Source organism: Parasteatoda tepidariorum, chromosome 7, assembly GCF_043381705.1.
Source record: "Parasteatoda tepidariorum isolate YZ-2023 chromosome 7, CAS_Ptep_4.0, whole genome shotgun sequence".
NCBI classification, from domain to species: Eukaryota; Metazoa; Arthropoda; class Arachnida; order Araneae; family Theridiidae; genus Parasteatoda; species Parasteatoda tepidariorum.
The window spans coordinates 22,209,960-22,225,851 of NC_092210.1; the positions used below are offsets into that span (position 1 = coordinate 22,209,960).

Consider the following 15,892-nt stretch of genomic DNA (forward strand, 5'->3'; position numbering starts at 1 on the left):
TATTGCACGGAAGCTTAATGTTATTGTACTCTTAATGTTGTGAAATGTAAAAAAATTATTGTTATCTTTTACTTGACGATTCCATTTAAGTTACGTTTTAACTTTCGACATGAGTTTGAAAAATCTACTTCACTGTATAGTTTGCTTCATTTTAATTGCGTCGGTAAATATTTCACAATACTATTAATTATTTTATTAATTAAATTAAATAAACTATTAATTATTTTTATCTATATAATTTACATTAAATAAAACATGAATTATTTTCAAAATTGTAATTTCTTGTAAACAATCTTGGAACATACGAATAACAATGCTTATTTCACTGCTTATTGACGAACAGAAATATTTCGTCAGTTTGTATATACATTTTAGTTGAAAATGTGATCATGAATTATTGAAAAATAACCTCAGATTTTTGAATCAATCGAGAAGTTTAAGGAATGCAAATTTTAATGAAGTTGGCCAAAGATTGTTTGTTTTATATTTTCTCAAACTAACTCTATCATTTTATAGGTTTACAACTCATGTTCGATTATTTGTCTTTAGGTAAATAAATATTATGTAAAAACTGAAATAATGTTTAAAAAGAAGGATGATTTAGAATTTATTAAAAATAAAACTCGTCAAACTTTAAAAATCTTTCGTGCAAAAAAGGACTACATTCATGTAGTTTAAGAAAACCAAAACGGAGGTAAATTAGAAAGATCATTCTTCTACTGAACAGTACAGTAAATTATGGATAATTTTAAAAAAATATGCTATAAACATTGTGTAGTGTGATCTCTATTTTTTTTCTAACATCATAAATTGAAGATTAAAATATGCACAATCAGTTTCTAAAAAAAAATATTAAGTTAAATTTATTACAATTGTTGAAAAATTCATTAAGAAATCCTTCTTTTTACCGGCATCTATGTTGTTCCCCCCTAATGTAACTATTCAACTATAAAAATAAGTATATAAAGTCAAATTATAGATAAAATATGACATTAATAACAAAATGAAAGGTTCGTGAGATATGTCCATTCAATTTAATCTAGCTTCAAACTTTGCGGCAACAAACTGAAGAAACACGTGACAGATATGTTTAACTAACGTATGTATGTTTGTTCTGAAAATATTAAGTCTCCAGACAGTGTAATAAAAATAAGATTAACACAGTCATAGTGGCAAAATCTCACGAAAGAGGATTACTAATTGCATTCCTCACACCACAGAAAGTATTTAAAGAAAGGAAGAAAAAAATAATACCCAGCATACCATCTAATTAGTATATATTTTTTTTAAATGCCATTGCATGGGAAAAATACTTTTCATGTTAATCTGATGTTCTATTTTTTTAAAATACAGCATCGCCTCGTTAAAGATGATGAGTTTTTAGACCACCGTGCTTGACATAATAATTACAAAGTTGAAAGGAAAAAAACGCCTCAAGTTGTTGAAGAAAAAAAGTTTAAGTAAATTACACTTGTTAAAAAAAAATTTCCGTTTCATAAGATTTTTTTTTAACAGATCTTTGATATTTTCGTATCTCAATTTCAGATCTGCAATCAGGTTTCAGTCTCCAAGCTACAGTTTTTAAATGATATTTTTAGTCCAATTTTTGAATAAATGTACTAGTTTAAAAACGGTGTGTATGGCAGAAGATCGCATAAATATTGCGAGAAATTTCTGGGGGAGTTAGGGCACATCATCAGAATTAATACAATTACAAAAAAAACCATGCCCAGAAATGACGCCGTACAGGCGTTTTCCTTTTATATCATGTTCAGAAGCAGACGAAGAAACAGTTCATTATAGAAGAAGCGATCCTAGCAGAGTACGACTACATTTCCTCGCATGGGTTTTTATGCAATTATAATCAAGTCAAGTTTTTCGAAAATACCCATTTATGTTAGAAAATAACTATAGATAATTTTTGCTAAAATTACATTTTATCCAAAAGCAGCAAAGGCTGGAACGTATATCGCTCACTCTTTTTTATTTCCCGAATTTTATGCTTTAATATCTTTTATATTTCATTCGGTTTATCTTAAACGTTGCGTCTTCTGTTCATTTTGGCTGGAAACATTACAGCTCCCCAATGTCTGGAACTGTCGCTTGCTCCTTCAATTCGTTTTGTTTGCTCTATTTTCATCTGTTCAGCTCGCTGTGGAACCCATTACCAATAAAGTACAAATGAAATCAAGACATTGAAGTGTTTCTATATTCGTTCTTTAGATTATGTAATTTAGCACCAAAAATAAATAATAAATATAAACAATGTAAGATACCTTCATCACACTGGTGAACAATTTTTTTCCTGTTGCATGCGATTTTTTTAATATATTTTAGACATTTTCGTACCCTTGATTTCAAATCAGCAATCAGTTTTTCTTCTACAATTTCTTTTAATGACATTTTTAGTTTAATTTCTGTTGAAATATACAAGCGTGAAAACGTTATGTATAACAGGGGATCACATAAATGTTTCGACAATCTCTTAGGAGAGATTATTAGATTTCCACTTACTCTATTTCTTCTTACCAGATTTATTTTCGGAAACGTACCAATATTGTATTGATTTTTTGAACTTTGAACTGTACAAGATTTATAAACAACCCAATATTATTAAATACATAAAAATAAGTAGAATGAATTGGATGGCCCACTTGATTCGAATGAGTGATGACAATACAATAAAAAATATACTGCTTTTTAGGCCCACTGGAACAAGAAAGCGAGGAAGGCCGCGGCTGAGATGGGCTGACTCAGTGGAGTCTGATTTTCTCGCAATTAAGGAAAAAAATTGGAGATCAAAGGTGTATCAGAAGTCGTCATGGAGAAATCTTCAGAGGAAGGCATTGGCTCACATTGGGCTGTCTGGCCAACTATGATGATGATGACCAATATTGCATAAAAATTAAAACAGACGACTTTTAGGTTTTTGCGTGCAATGAATAAATCATCTAATTTCCATTCTGTTTTGCAACCTTTCTCAATCTTTCAAGCAACTTAAAAAATTCCATGCGAAATTTATGCGAAATTTATTTACTCAAGTTTTTATCTCAATCTAAAGAATTCAATGATTTATCATTCAGTGTATTTTGTACTAATCGAAGCAGCTTGTCAGGTGAATATGGTTAAAAGAATGGAACATTCCAACCTACCTCTTATAACTACAGTTAATATATTATTAGATAAAAAAAAGTGATAAAAAAAATTGAGATCTTGCATTGAATAAGACACAACAGGTACAGGGCCGAATTGGAAACAACTGAATAATTAAAATTCAATAAAATAACTTGTGTAACTTCTTTATTAATTTGTAACTTTATAATATAATAATCCGCTTAGTTGTTCATTGATTTTGATTAAAGTAAGAAACTTGAACCATTTGTAATTAATCAAAATCTATTTATTATGCACACTTTTAACAAGTTGTGTTGAAATGGAAAATAATTTAACATAAAAAAGGCTTCCACCTGTTGCATGAGTTAAAATTAAGTTGCTTAGTTTTTCGATGCTTTCTCTTTTTCTCTTTTCTTAAGCTCAGATCGTTTTACTTTGCCTGATGGACCCTTGGGCAACTCTGTGACAAATTCTATCTGAAAAGATGATATAATATGATAGAATATTAATTTGTGAATACATTATTAAAAAATCATGAGAGTAAAAGATATTTCTTTAAAATAGATTTATTTTTTGAAACCATTAAAAACACCTAGCCTCTATTGCTTCTGAAACACATTTTTAAGGACAAAATACAAACATTTTTAAGAGATAAGTTAAGAGATAATTTTAACAGGTTAACGTAGTGCACTGAAAATCACTTTTTTTTAAAAAAAATCTAGATAAATTTCGCCATTATAATGTTATTGATTACTGATACATTTCCGCAACCGGTCTAAAATTAGAATTATGAAATTCGGAAAATCGGTTAAAATATAAGTCTTGGATTTCAATAAAAAATTTCAAATGCAAAGAAAAAAATTTTATTATAGTTTTTAATGTTTAATTGGTTTTGCATTTACTTGTAAAGTACAAATAATTTCAAGAATAATATAAGAACGCTCTGCGGTATTCAACGAAAATTTCGTTAAAAAATTCCTCAAGAAAAATAAATGCGCAAATTTCTCCCCATTGAAAGTCAATTAAGGGGGGAGGAATTTCTATAATTTTCCCGACTGATACTAGATTAATTCTTACGAAAGTTGCTAAGTAACGGGTATACATAAACAAAACATTTTCCGTTAAATATCGAAGAGTGCTCCCTTGTGTCTTAAAGATGAAACCAAATAATGTCGTTAACTTTTAATTTCAAAACTTAAATGGAAAAGGAGTTGAAGGTATTGTCAAACAATAAATAACTACTGAGAAAAGAAATCTATACCTTTCTTGGATACTTATATGGTGCCGTCGTTTGTTTACAATGTTCTTGAATTTCTTTAATCAGCTTTTCACTAGGTTCCACAGAACTTTTTAGAACTATAAATGCCTTGACAACCTAAAATTTTAATAGTAAGAGTCATGGTTAAACAAAATAAATTCCAATAAACTAGCAATAATATGCCTGACAAGCAATTCAAAAAAAGGAGTCTGTTGCAGCTTCGTGTAATAATCCAAACTTAATTTCAAACATCAATTTATCTAACATTATTTGTTTTAAGAATGGTCTTTGAATTTTTGGTTTTGTAAATCTCAGGAAGATAAGGAACAACTATTGAGCATAGAAATGCACCAGAAAACTTTATAGTTTTATTTTAAAACCATCATTGATTCCTATTTGTATTACCAATTTTTGACTATACGACTATCAATGTTCAACTCCGTAGTCTTGTAATTGTGAATCCAACCAAGAAGGCAAGGAAATTCCTGGAACAAACGAACAAACTAGCCTTCGTGGAGGACTTTTGAAGGGAACTAGCCTGTACTTGCGCTATATGGTGAGGAAGTACACGGCCCCCACACATGGTCAGCCCGACAGCATGAGGATTCTAACCTATGAACCGTCTACTACTGAGGACATTTTACATCATTGCTATAGATTGTTCGAGTCAGGAACAGAATTCGTACCAATCAGTCACCACTGAGACTCCAACCTGGGTCACCTCATTGTGAGGGGATGGCTGATTGATACGAAGTGTTAGTTCCATCCAAAAGTCATCCGAAAACACTGTTTTGCCTCAATGCTTGAAGCAAGAGTTCCCTTGTCTTCTGGGTAGGGTTCAAAGTTATAAGGCAACGGAGTTGAACATTGATAGTCGTAATCTAAGAATTAGGTGGGCTGTTAAATGCCGATTCGAAAATAAAGTCTAGAGTAAAGAAGAATGAAAAGAACATTCTAAAATTAATTCAAAAAAAAAATGAATAAGGAATATAAATTGCAAACCTCTCCTCTGTCTTTATCTGGACTTCCTACCACGGCTGCTTCAGATACCGCTGGGTGTACTACTATAGAATCTTCTACCTCAGTGGGACCTATTCTATAACTGTAAAATAAAAAATATCTACATACGATAACTTAAAAAATAACAATTTTATAATAGTTATGACTTGGGAAAAGCAGACTAACTTGATTAAAAGAACAAGAAGTTAGAAAAAAAAGCTATACTTAGTCTTTAAAACTCAGTTAGTTACTTATAACTTATAGGAAACGAACTGATCTCATAACAGAAAAAAAAATCGGAGCTAAAAAAATTTCATCAGTTTTTAAAGCTTATATACATTTTCATCTCAAAAAGATGTGGTACAGAATTGGTACATTTTACATTGGTACATTAAATCAAACGAAATAAAACTTAACCTGAAAGTTCATAGTTCAAAGTATGACAAAACCGATTACAGCAAAATTGCAATAGTGCAAACTCGAGATCATGAACTAATGGCCGTTACAGAAAAGTAGACCAAACATGAGATAGGATGAGCTAGCAAAAGAAAACCGTAAAGCTATATAGGATGGAGCAGCCAGACAAATATCCAGCATGCATTGCGATTGGAATGTGCTTTACAGAGAAATTACAGTGTCGCAAACATATGTCCTCGTGAACTTTGTGGGCCCTGTTATTGCCACCATGGAGGTCACATACTATGTTAAACCCTCCACAAGTACTATTATGCTACACCAGTTTTGAGTCTTGCTCTGATACCCATCAATTGAGCATGAGTTCGAACGTCTACCTTTTGTTAATTATCGTTTTTTAAAACTTTGAAGTATTTACATGAATAATTTCACTTGATTTGGTTATATTTTGAACTGTGCCTAGTGTTTGTTTCTTATCTTTTGCTTGTGACTGTTGTATAACACAATAGTAGAATAAAAAAGCCGTTTCCACGATAAACGGCGGTGCAGGCGGTACAGGCGCAGGCGGTCGAGTTGAGTTGAGTTATTTCCCTCCTGCTGCTGAGTTGAGTTGAGTTGTTTCCCTCCTGCGTTAGTTTTGGTTTCGGTTTCCAAAATTNCGAAACCAAAACTAAAATCAGTGTTGCCACCGGAAGTTAATAATTTTGGAAACCGAAACCAAAACTAAAGCAGGGGGGAAACAACTCAACTCAACTCAGCAGCAGGAGGGGAAACAACTCAACTCAACTCGACCGCCTGCGCCTGTACCGCCGTTTATCGTGGAAACGGCTTTTTTATTCTACTCACAATGGTTTGAGTAATTATTTTTTTAATGCTAACTCTAATTTGCATTTAATATGTCTATTAGTGAAACACAAACGTATGAATAATCAGAATGCTTTCTTATTTTTAAAATATTATCAAAACTAATAGCACTTTGTTCTAATATGCTTATTAGTAACATCCAAGAATATGAATTACAAATCTGCAATTCGAAATGTACAAGTTTAAAAACCTTATATATAACAGGAGGTAGCATAAATGTTGCGACAAACTTCTAGGGGAGCACATCATTAGGTAACTCGTCACTAGGAGCGCTTTTTAAAGATAGTCAGTTTTTTGTATACCTCTGAAGAACTCATTGTGGGCAAGCGACCCTAGCAGCGTATGACAACAAAATACAGCAAAGAGTTTCTATGCAATTTTAATCCTGATGATGTGTTGAAAAGTTTGTTCCAATACTTACATGACTCCCTCTTAGATATAATGCTTTCAAACTTGTACAATTCAACAAAAATAGACAAAAAATGTCATTTTAAAAATATTTGTTGCTTTAGGAGCAAAGCTAATTTCAGATTTGAAAACCCTACAACCGATCAGGCAAGATCGAGTATTTGTAAAAATACAACAAAAAATTTGCTCCCCCGTGTTATCAGAATTGTTTCTATTTTTTTAAAAAGAAAATTAAAATTTGAAAATAAATTGATTTGAAATGAAGAATACATTTTCAGTTATTTATTTTAGATTATTACACTTTTAATTATGATTTGATATAAATTCTATAAAGTTTTCTTGTAATAATGTGTAAGAATAAAATAGTTTATGATTACCCTGAAGAATTAATCACATCATCTTTTCGTCCCTTAAACCAATAGTATCCATCTTTGTCATAATATGCTAAATCACCCGTATGATAATATTTTTCCCTAAAAACGGCTTTATTTGTTTCTGGATTATTCTGAAAAGTAAAAATGTATGTGATCAGTTTTATTAAAAAAGTTTCACATAAGTAGGAACCAAATTTCAAACGTAGATGGAACTGTTACGACCCGTTATCAAATTTTTATTTTATCCGCAATAAATTTTTAATGAAGATGAAATGAACTATAAAATACAGGGTGTTTATAAAGTCCCGGACCCATTTTGATGTTTAATAACTCATAAAATAATAAGGATAGATTAAAATTAATAGCATAAATGGTTACATAGACTCAAAAAGTTTCATGACCCTCATCAATTTACTTCCACGTGTGCCCCCTTCGTCGCACGGAGAATATCAAGTCGATGGTCAATTTCACGCCAGGTAGCGGCAAGCATGTCGGCATCCACAGAGGCTATTGCGGTTGTAATTCTGGCTTTTAGGTCATCAATGTTCGACACGATCCTCCTGTAAACATTGTTCTTTATAAATCCCCAAAGAAAAAGGTCCAGCGGCGATATATCAGGTGATCTGGATGGCCAAGGAATTGGACCTCCTCGCCCAATCCATCTTCCTGTCTCATTAGTCGTCGGTCTCATCAGTCGTAGACTTAGACATGTTGGAAAACTTCGTATTTCCACAGCTAGAAGAGCTTCAACCACATGTCTTTTTGCAACAAGATGGTGCACCATCTCATTGGGGTATCATCGTTCGTAGTTCTTTGAATGACCATTTTTCGGGAAGATGGATTGGGCGAGGAGGTCCAATTCCCTGGCCACCCAGATCACCTGATATAACGCCGCTGGACCTTTTTCTTTGGGGATTTATGAAGAACAATGTTTACAGGAGGATCATGTCGAACACTGATGACCAAAAAGCCAGAATTACAACCGCAATAGCCTCTGTGGATGCCGACATGCTTGCCGCTACCTGGCGTGAAATTGACTATCGACTTGATATTCTCCGTGCGACGAAGTGGGCTCACGTGGAAGTTCATTGACAAGGGTCATGAAACTTTTTGAGTCTATCTAACCATTTATGTTATTAATTTTAATCTATCCTTATTATTTTATGAGTTATTAAATATCAAAATGGGTCCGGGATCTTATAAACACCCTGTATAATTAATTAATTTAGTCGAATAAATATTGAAACACAGCAGTTTATTTATTTATTTTTGTTCTTAATATTTATTTTGCCCTCTTAATCGATATCAAAATCAGTTTCCGGCGTTTTTAGCATAACATTTGTCAGCTTTTTACAATTTTTCTCAAAAAATTCGTTTTTACGCCATTTTTGAATGAATAAACGAATAGGGCAATGAAATGTTTAGCTTAAATTGAAAAACGAATAGGGGGATAGAATAATTTACTTGAATCAATGAACGAATAATACTGCAATCCAGTTTTCATCTGCCTATGAAATAACCCATAAATTCAATTTGAAATTAGGATCTGGCGAATTTACCGGTCACTAAAATATCCACTTTGTTTTTAACAGAAAATTTCACCATTTGTTGAGCATTAAATAAAAACATTAGCTTTTGGAGTTACATAGCATTTATAGCCAAAAAAAATTATAAATTCAAGCAAGTTAAGCGTGCATATTAAAAATTCCTTATGACTATAGAAAGTGAACACAATTTTATCATTTGTAAAATTTTCCAATCAATTATAAAAGGAAATATCTCGTGAAATATCTTACTTTATAGCCTTTGAAAAGTCCAATAGCAGTCTTCCGATCTACCACTATTTCTCCCAATACACCTGGGCTCACAACATTTTCGTTTTCGTCCACAATCTAAAGAAAAACAAAAATATTTTTGCATGAGAAAATGTCTGAAGTACAATTAAACTATTCAAAAATATCATGTCCATATGTTTATTGTGTCAAGAAGTATTAAAGTTGTAAGAGACAAAATATGAAGAAAAATAAATGGATTTAGTACAGAAAATAATGATCAATTTTTAAATTCACTAAATGGGTTGGATTAGTATCATTTGAGAAACTAATATATCTTTGCTTGACTAGTTTTTATCTCATACAATTTCGGAGACAAAAGTACCAATAAAAATACTCACTCTGACCTACAGTACATCCAGTACTGCAAACTAGATTTACAATTAAAACAGTTGGTCAGATGCGTTATGTAGGGGCTAGAAAAAACGCACACGTTCCAAATACAGAAGATCAGTCACGCCCGGTTAAGGGGGGACCCTACCCCGAAATTCGAAAAAAATTTCTTGCATTTTTCGAATCTGTGTACCCTTTCTAATATCTGTCTAAAACGATTTCTCGGTACCTAACTTCGTTTGGAAGTTATACCGGAAAATAAAGAGTCGTCGCTAAGCAGGTAGAAAGGCCCGTTCGGCCGAATTAGGAGGGGCGACATTCTTTTTGTGTCTCATCCATTCCGTTGACGGAGAAGACATATGGACTTGGAATTGCAGAATAAAGGTTAGTCATTACTAATTTAATAATTTACTAGATTGAACATAAGTCGAAACTTTAAACGCGTTTTTCTCAAAACACTGTTTTTTGACCTGGCCTAGGGTTTTTCTCATGAACTATACAACGAAATAAGCTGTTCCTTATTTTAAATTAAATAAAAATACACTCTTTAAAAAGTAGCATAGGATTTTTTGATATTCTTACATTTCGATTTTATATTAGTATTCAAGCGAATAATTTTGGAATGAAAAACTTAAATTTTTTTTAAGTTGCCGCCATTTTGGTATTTTTGCGAATATAAAAAAAACCGCTATGCTACTTTTTAGATAATGTCTTTATGTTTCAGAAAATCTAAACAAAATCTTCTTCCTATGTTTCAGGACTTCTAAATCCATGAGGCCAGTGAGGTGCTACTTTTTGATGACCAGCCACACCCGGAACTGCCTCCAACTTATTTTTTTATTATTTTGCAAACGAATTTTTTTTTAAATAGACTTAAGTTGTAGCTAAATAACACAAAAAAAAGAGTCTCTGCATTGTCTCTATCACTTAATAAAAATTCAAGAAAAAATCGTTAATATTTTACCATCTTAGTGTGTGCCCCCCCTCCCTTAATGGTGTAGTGTATGGTATACCATTAACCATGGTATAGTGAAAAGCCATGCATAACTATTCGACATAATGTTTCCCTAAAGCCAATATTCTTTTACAGTACTTTGTGCAAATCAACCACTGCCATTTTTGCTATCAAATTACAATAAAATTTATAATTACAATAAAATACACATGAGAGTCAGTAAAGATATTTTTACTATGGAATATAAAGTAAGAATCATTAATTTAGAACGCATGTATACGCATAAAATAAAATAAGTTTTTAAATCAAACATCCGCTTAGCACAGAAAAAAATGTTAAGACGAATTCAGACTAGGCTTAATGGAATGGAAGTAAATAGAAATCAGCTAATACTTTGTTTACATCACACTAGAGCTGCACAATGGGCTATTGGTGACTGTCTGGGAAGCATCCCTGAGGAGGATCCGAAGACATGTTATCGCTATTTTGATTCTCTGCAGAGAGGATGGCTCCCCTGCTTTGGTAGCCCAACGAACTGCACGCGAAGTCGAGTACTTTACGGTAGAACAGTTTAACGAGATCAGATACTGCGCACCTACGCAGGCTGATCAAAGTGAGCATCCACCCGCTTACTGTTCATTACTTGACTTCGGTGTTTTACTGGGAACTGCGTCTTTACGATCAGTCCACTATGGGACGAATCAGCTAATACAGTTTCCAGAGACTTAAAAATTAAATTATAATTATCCATTTTACACAACTAAAGCATACATAAATAATGCTACGCAGCAAATTTTTTATTTCTGTTCATGAATTTAAGCGTTAAAAATTACAACTATCTCTCACCAACTTATTCTACACAGTAAACATACTAATCCCGCTATTCAACTTGGCGTTTCCTGAAATTCAAAGTGCGCCAAGAGTCAACAAAAGTGTTTTCGGAAGGAAAAATAATTCTGGTATGTCTCGAATGTTATAAAAACGTGAAAATTCGGTGTATTATTTTTCAATTACATCGTAGATATTGATTTAAATTATACTGTAAGATTTAAATTTAGAATTAGACTTAAATTACGTTTTAGATTTAAATGTCATTATATGCAATCGTATATGTGTTAACCCGAAGTAAAGCGTTCCTTCGCGCAATTTTTTTGGGTTGTTCAATATTATATTCCTAGAGATATTACACCACAGTTATTACATTGTACTGCATTAATAAATAAATATCATTGTTTCCTTGTTCAAGTTTTCTCTTGTTTTAAAGTACTTGTTTTAAAATAATTGTAGAATTACACGTTTTATGTGTGTAAAGTTAAAACATAACAGTCTGAAATACGTCAGACAATCCCTAGGGTCTACTAATTCTTTAATGTATCAGTCATATTTGGGTGATTCTTTGTAAACATGACAATTCGCACCAAAAAATTTCTTCAAATTTAAGGTCTTCAAAATAAAATTTTTTTTGTATACTTTTTTAGTTACACTTATTAATATCTTACAAACAGCAGTGTAGTTTATTGACATTTTCTCGAGAAAAAAAATAAAATAGAAATTCACCAAATTTTGCATGCCAGGAAAATGATATATTAGCTTAGAAGTTTAAGAAACAGTCATTTTAAGTTTGATGAAGAAGATGTTATCAGGGTGCCAATTTATCGAGAAGGATTATTCAGTGTGCCATTTTATCGAGAAGGACTTATTTCCTGTGTGGATGGAGGTTGAGTTTATGGATATATCAGGGGTGATTGGAGTTTGTATTCGTATAGTGGGGTAGTTGAAGATTATTGGCAAATTGAAGATTAATGCTGAAATCAGGGAATGGTGAAAAGAATACTCGAACTGGATCATATTTAATAAAAAGGCTTTTATNCGTAGGGTGAGTAGAAAAAACAGTAATTTTAAGTTAATAGTAAGTAACTCAACTTAAGCCTTTATGTTAGATGGACCATAAATTGCTTAAATGAATTCCTTTTATCCACTGTAGGAAGAATCAAAATTTTTTTTTGTTGCTGATATGTACAGAATTAAATTGCGTATAATAATCAATAAATAAATAAATAACATTGATTTCATCCAAGCATATTATAATCATACATAAACTTGGTATTAGGTTAATATTTGCTTTCCTTCCTTACAGTATTAGCAGTGAAAAAAAATTTCTGGTAACACTTCAGTGTCCTGGCATTCAGCCAGGAAAATGGCAGCCAGGATAATGACAAATTCGCCAATTTATAGCTTATAACTTTACTTTAATCTAATATTTTGGCCTAAGGCGTTTATATTCTACAGAAAACAACAGGATTTCTTAAAATAACTCAAATAAATCTCTGTAATTTATGTTATTAATGATTTCAAGAAGAGAGGAAAATGACAACACCAAAACCTACTCACCTTGAAAATTTTTTTGAAATAGATTTTGAACCAAAAAATTGGTTCTTTATTCATGCAAAAAGGCATGTTCATATAGAAGGGTATCTAATCAATCTATTAACATAGGATATTGATTGCTGGCTCTATCTATTTTGGTTATAAACCACTAAATAAAAGTAGCCAGGAAAATGACAGATTTTCTTGGGACAAACAAATTATTGACAGAAAATTTTTTTTTAAACGAAGTTTTTGTAAATAATACCCCCTGCGTATATTTTAGAAATGCTTACACCTGTTGAGAAAAAAAAATTAGATATTGAAAAATTTATGGGAAGTTTTGAAGCTAGTTATAAGTGGAAACATTGTTTGGGACATGCCAGGTAAATGACGTTTTGAAATTCAATTAAATTTTTTAACTATACAAAACAGTCAATGCTAGTTCAAAGTCATTTTAAAATTCTAACAGCAATGCAATTTATTAATTTAAAAAAAAAAGTTTTTATAGTATTAGATCTTGGAGCAAAGGACAGTGAATTGTCATATTTCGTGAGAATCACCCATTTATCGTTTGAGCTATTGCTATTACGCCACAAATAAAAGCTAACCGGGCTATTGCTTTCGAACTTACATTTCTTGTCTAAGTCAATTCTTTTTATGCAAATTGAAACTACTCGTTTAGAATAATTTTTGCAGGATAACGGATTATATTAGGAACACTTTTTTTAATTCCTATCCCATAATCTTGGTATTATCATTTGTTAAAAATCAAAACAATACTCACAGCTAGATTCACTCCAGGCATTGGTTTACCCATCGCACCAAAACGATATTCAAAGCTTTTCTGTTGCGCTATCAGTCCTGTCTAGGAAGGGTCCAAAATATTAATACATAGACTCATTAGATAAAAAGTTTATTTTAACGTTTGTATGGTTGATTATTTTAAATTTTTTACTAGTAATTTAAAGAGAAATAAAAAATAAGCAAACAAATTTTATTTTTTAATCTGATTATCGAAATTTGGAATGCTGTAAAATATAATTACTCGAAGTTAAAAGTAGTCATATGATACAATAGATACTAAGGATTTCCAAGACCTCTTTCTTCTAACATAACACTTTCCTGGGGTTAATATCTTTATCGCTTCATCAAAGTAATCGGAAAGATCGGTGAGTATTAATAAGTTACCCACGATATTTAGTTATCCTAGAGCCCAAGATGCTTTTGCTCCAGTTTCAGAAAACACTGTAAATATGCTGCAATCCCGAAAAAGTGTGTATTGCACGTGAACTATGCAATTGCAAAAACGTGTGCACGCAAGTGAGCCATGTTTTCGTTCATATTAAAGTACGTCGAAATCAATAAAGATTATATTGCTTGATAATATAGAGCAACTTTATTTTCTACCCAACAACAACTTAATTTTCACGCATACGCTGTGAAATTCAATCGCTCTAATATGGTTAAACTTGACTTTTTGCCGTTTTAAAATTGCGGCAATTAAGAAGGAAAAAAAATTTATGTTATACGAAAAAGAACATAGGCATTTTATTTTATTATTTCATCGATGCTGAGAAACCAATACATAAAATTATTGAGCGGCTATTGATGGTCAAATCAATTGCCATCTATCGAACAATGTTAACGGCATTATAAATATAGCTAGTAAGGTTCTTATTATTATTATTCGACCCAATTTTTGGGTTTACGACAGCTAATGTTCTAATGCTCAATGGACAGCTAGTGCTTAGCTAATGTTCAATGCTTTGTAATTTTAAACTCAAACCAGAAGACAAGGGAACTGATGGATCAAGTATAGGGAGAAATTTTGCATTCGTGGTGGGTTTGTTGAAGGAACTAACCCGTACTTGCGTTACATGGAAAAGAAGAACACGAGAACCTCACATGGTTGGCCTGACGGCAAAGGCACTCTAACCCATGATCCGTCTACCACTGAGAAAATTTCACGTCAGCACTGTGGTCGGTGCAAGCCGGATGCGGATTCGTATCGACCAGCCATCGCTGGGATTTGAACCCGGTTCACCTCATTGGAAGGCGAACTTTGTATTCCCTGAGCCATTGCTGCTCATTTTGAGCTATTTTCATTTCCTTGAACACGCATTTTGAATTATGTCAAAAACAAAAAGCTCGCAGACGATATTTGTTACTCGGAATATAGATGATCACCATAGTGTCCTCTAGGCGAGAGCGAAATAGACTTTTACTAGGTCACGAGTCCTTTTTGCCAATGGAATGTTAACTACTTTATAATATTTATGCTTCATATACATATTCAATAAAGTACTTACAGTTTCAGATTGCCCATAACCATTATATAATCTTAAACCAGTTCTGGCGAACCACTTTTCTGCAAGTCCTTTGCTCTAAACAAAAGACGTTAATTTTCTATAAATCACTCCCATTATATATGAGGGAGAAAATGCGAACAAATTGTTTTCAAAAATGCAGTCAATAAAAATTTGTCATTCAGAAGTATAGTTTGTCAACGGTAAGAACTCCCCCAGACAACAAAGTATGAAGCCGTCTGCTGCTAGGGAAACAAGAATATCGTATTTCAGGGAGGGTAGCTTCTCTTCGCTCAAAGGCTATCTCTTTCTCTCGCCAACTCAAGCCAAAACCTGTCCTAAACAATGACCCAACACCCCTACTTGAAATAGTTATACCTCGTTACCATAGTTACCGCCACGGGTTCAGATACATGACTAGCGGATTTCTTACTTTAGACAAACTATACTTGAATTTGAGCCTCTAGTGGCGGCCTGATACCTGTTCAACTTCAGATCACTGTGTACTAACTAGTCTAGCGTTCGGTGCGCAATGCTGACAACATTGACATCAGCATGCAGTTATATTGTAAAGCCTTTAATAACATATATATATATATATATATATATGTAGACACATATAAGGAATAGTTTTTATCTTAGGATAATTGTTCTTCATTCAGAAATAT

The 15,892-nt window shown here is 32.3% G+C and overlaps 1 protein-coding gene across 4 annotated transcripts in view; it reads right to left on the reverse strand.

Moving 5' to 3' along the window:
- Positions 1–3,378: 3,378 nt before the first annotated feature.
- The window catches only part of LOC107451913 (acyl-coenzyme A synthetase ACSM3, mitochondrial), a 31,348-nt gene continuing 18,834 nt past the window's right edge, over positions 3,379–15,892 (reverse strand). For 3 of the 4 annotated variants that reach the window (XM_043038668.2, XM_071183170.1, XM_043038666.2), the window contains 7 exons: positions 15,228–15,302; positions 13,703–13,783; positions 9,228–9,323; positions 7,435–7,562; positions 5,375–5,474; positions 4,376–4,489; positions 3,379–3,590 (listed from right to left, as the gene is read on the reverse strand). In XM_043038668.2, the coding sequence (XP_042894602.1) occupies positions 3,495–3,590; positions 4,376–4,489; positions 5,375–5,474; positions 7,435–7,562; positions 9,228–9,323; positions 13,703–13,783; positions 15,228–15,302 (690 nt within the window). In that variant the 3' untranslated portion in view covers positions 3,379–3,494. The remainder of the gene's footprint in view (positions 3,591–4,375; positions 4,490–5,374; positions 5,475–7,434; positions 7,563–9,227; positions 9,324–13,702; positions 13,784–15,227; positions 15,303–15,892) is intronic. The other variant, XM_043038667.2, reaches the window with a different exon arrangement.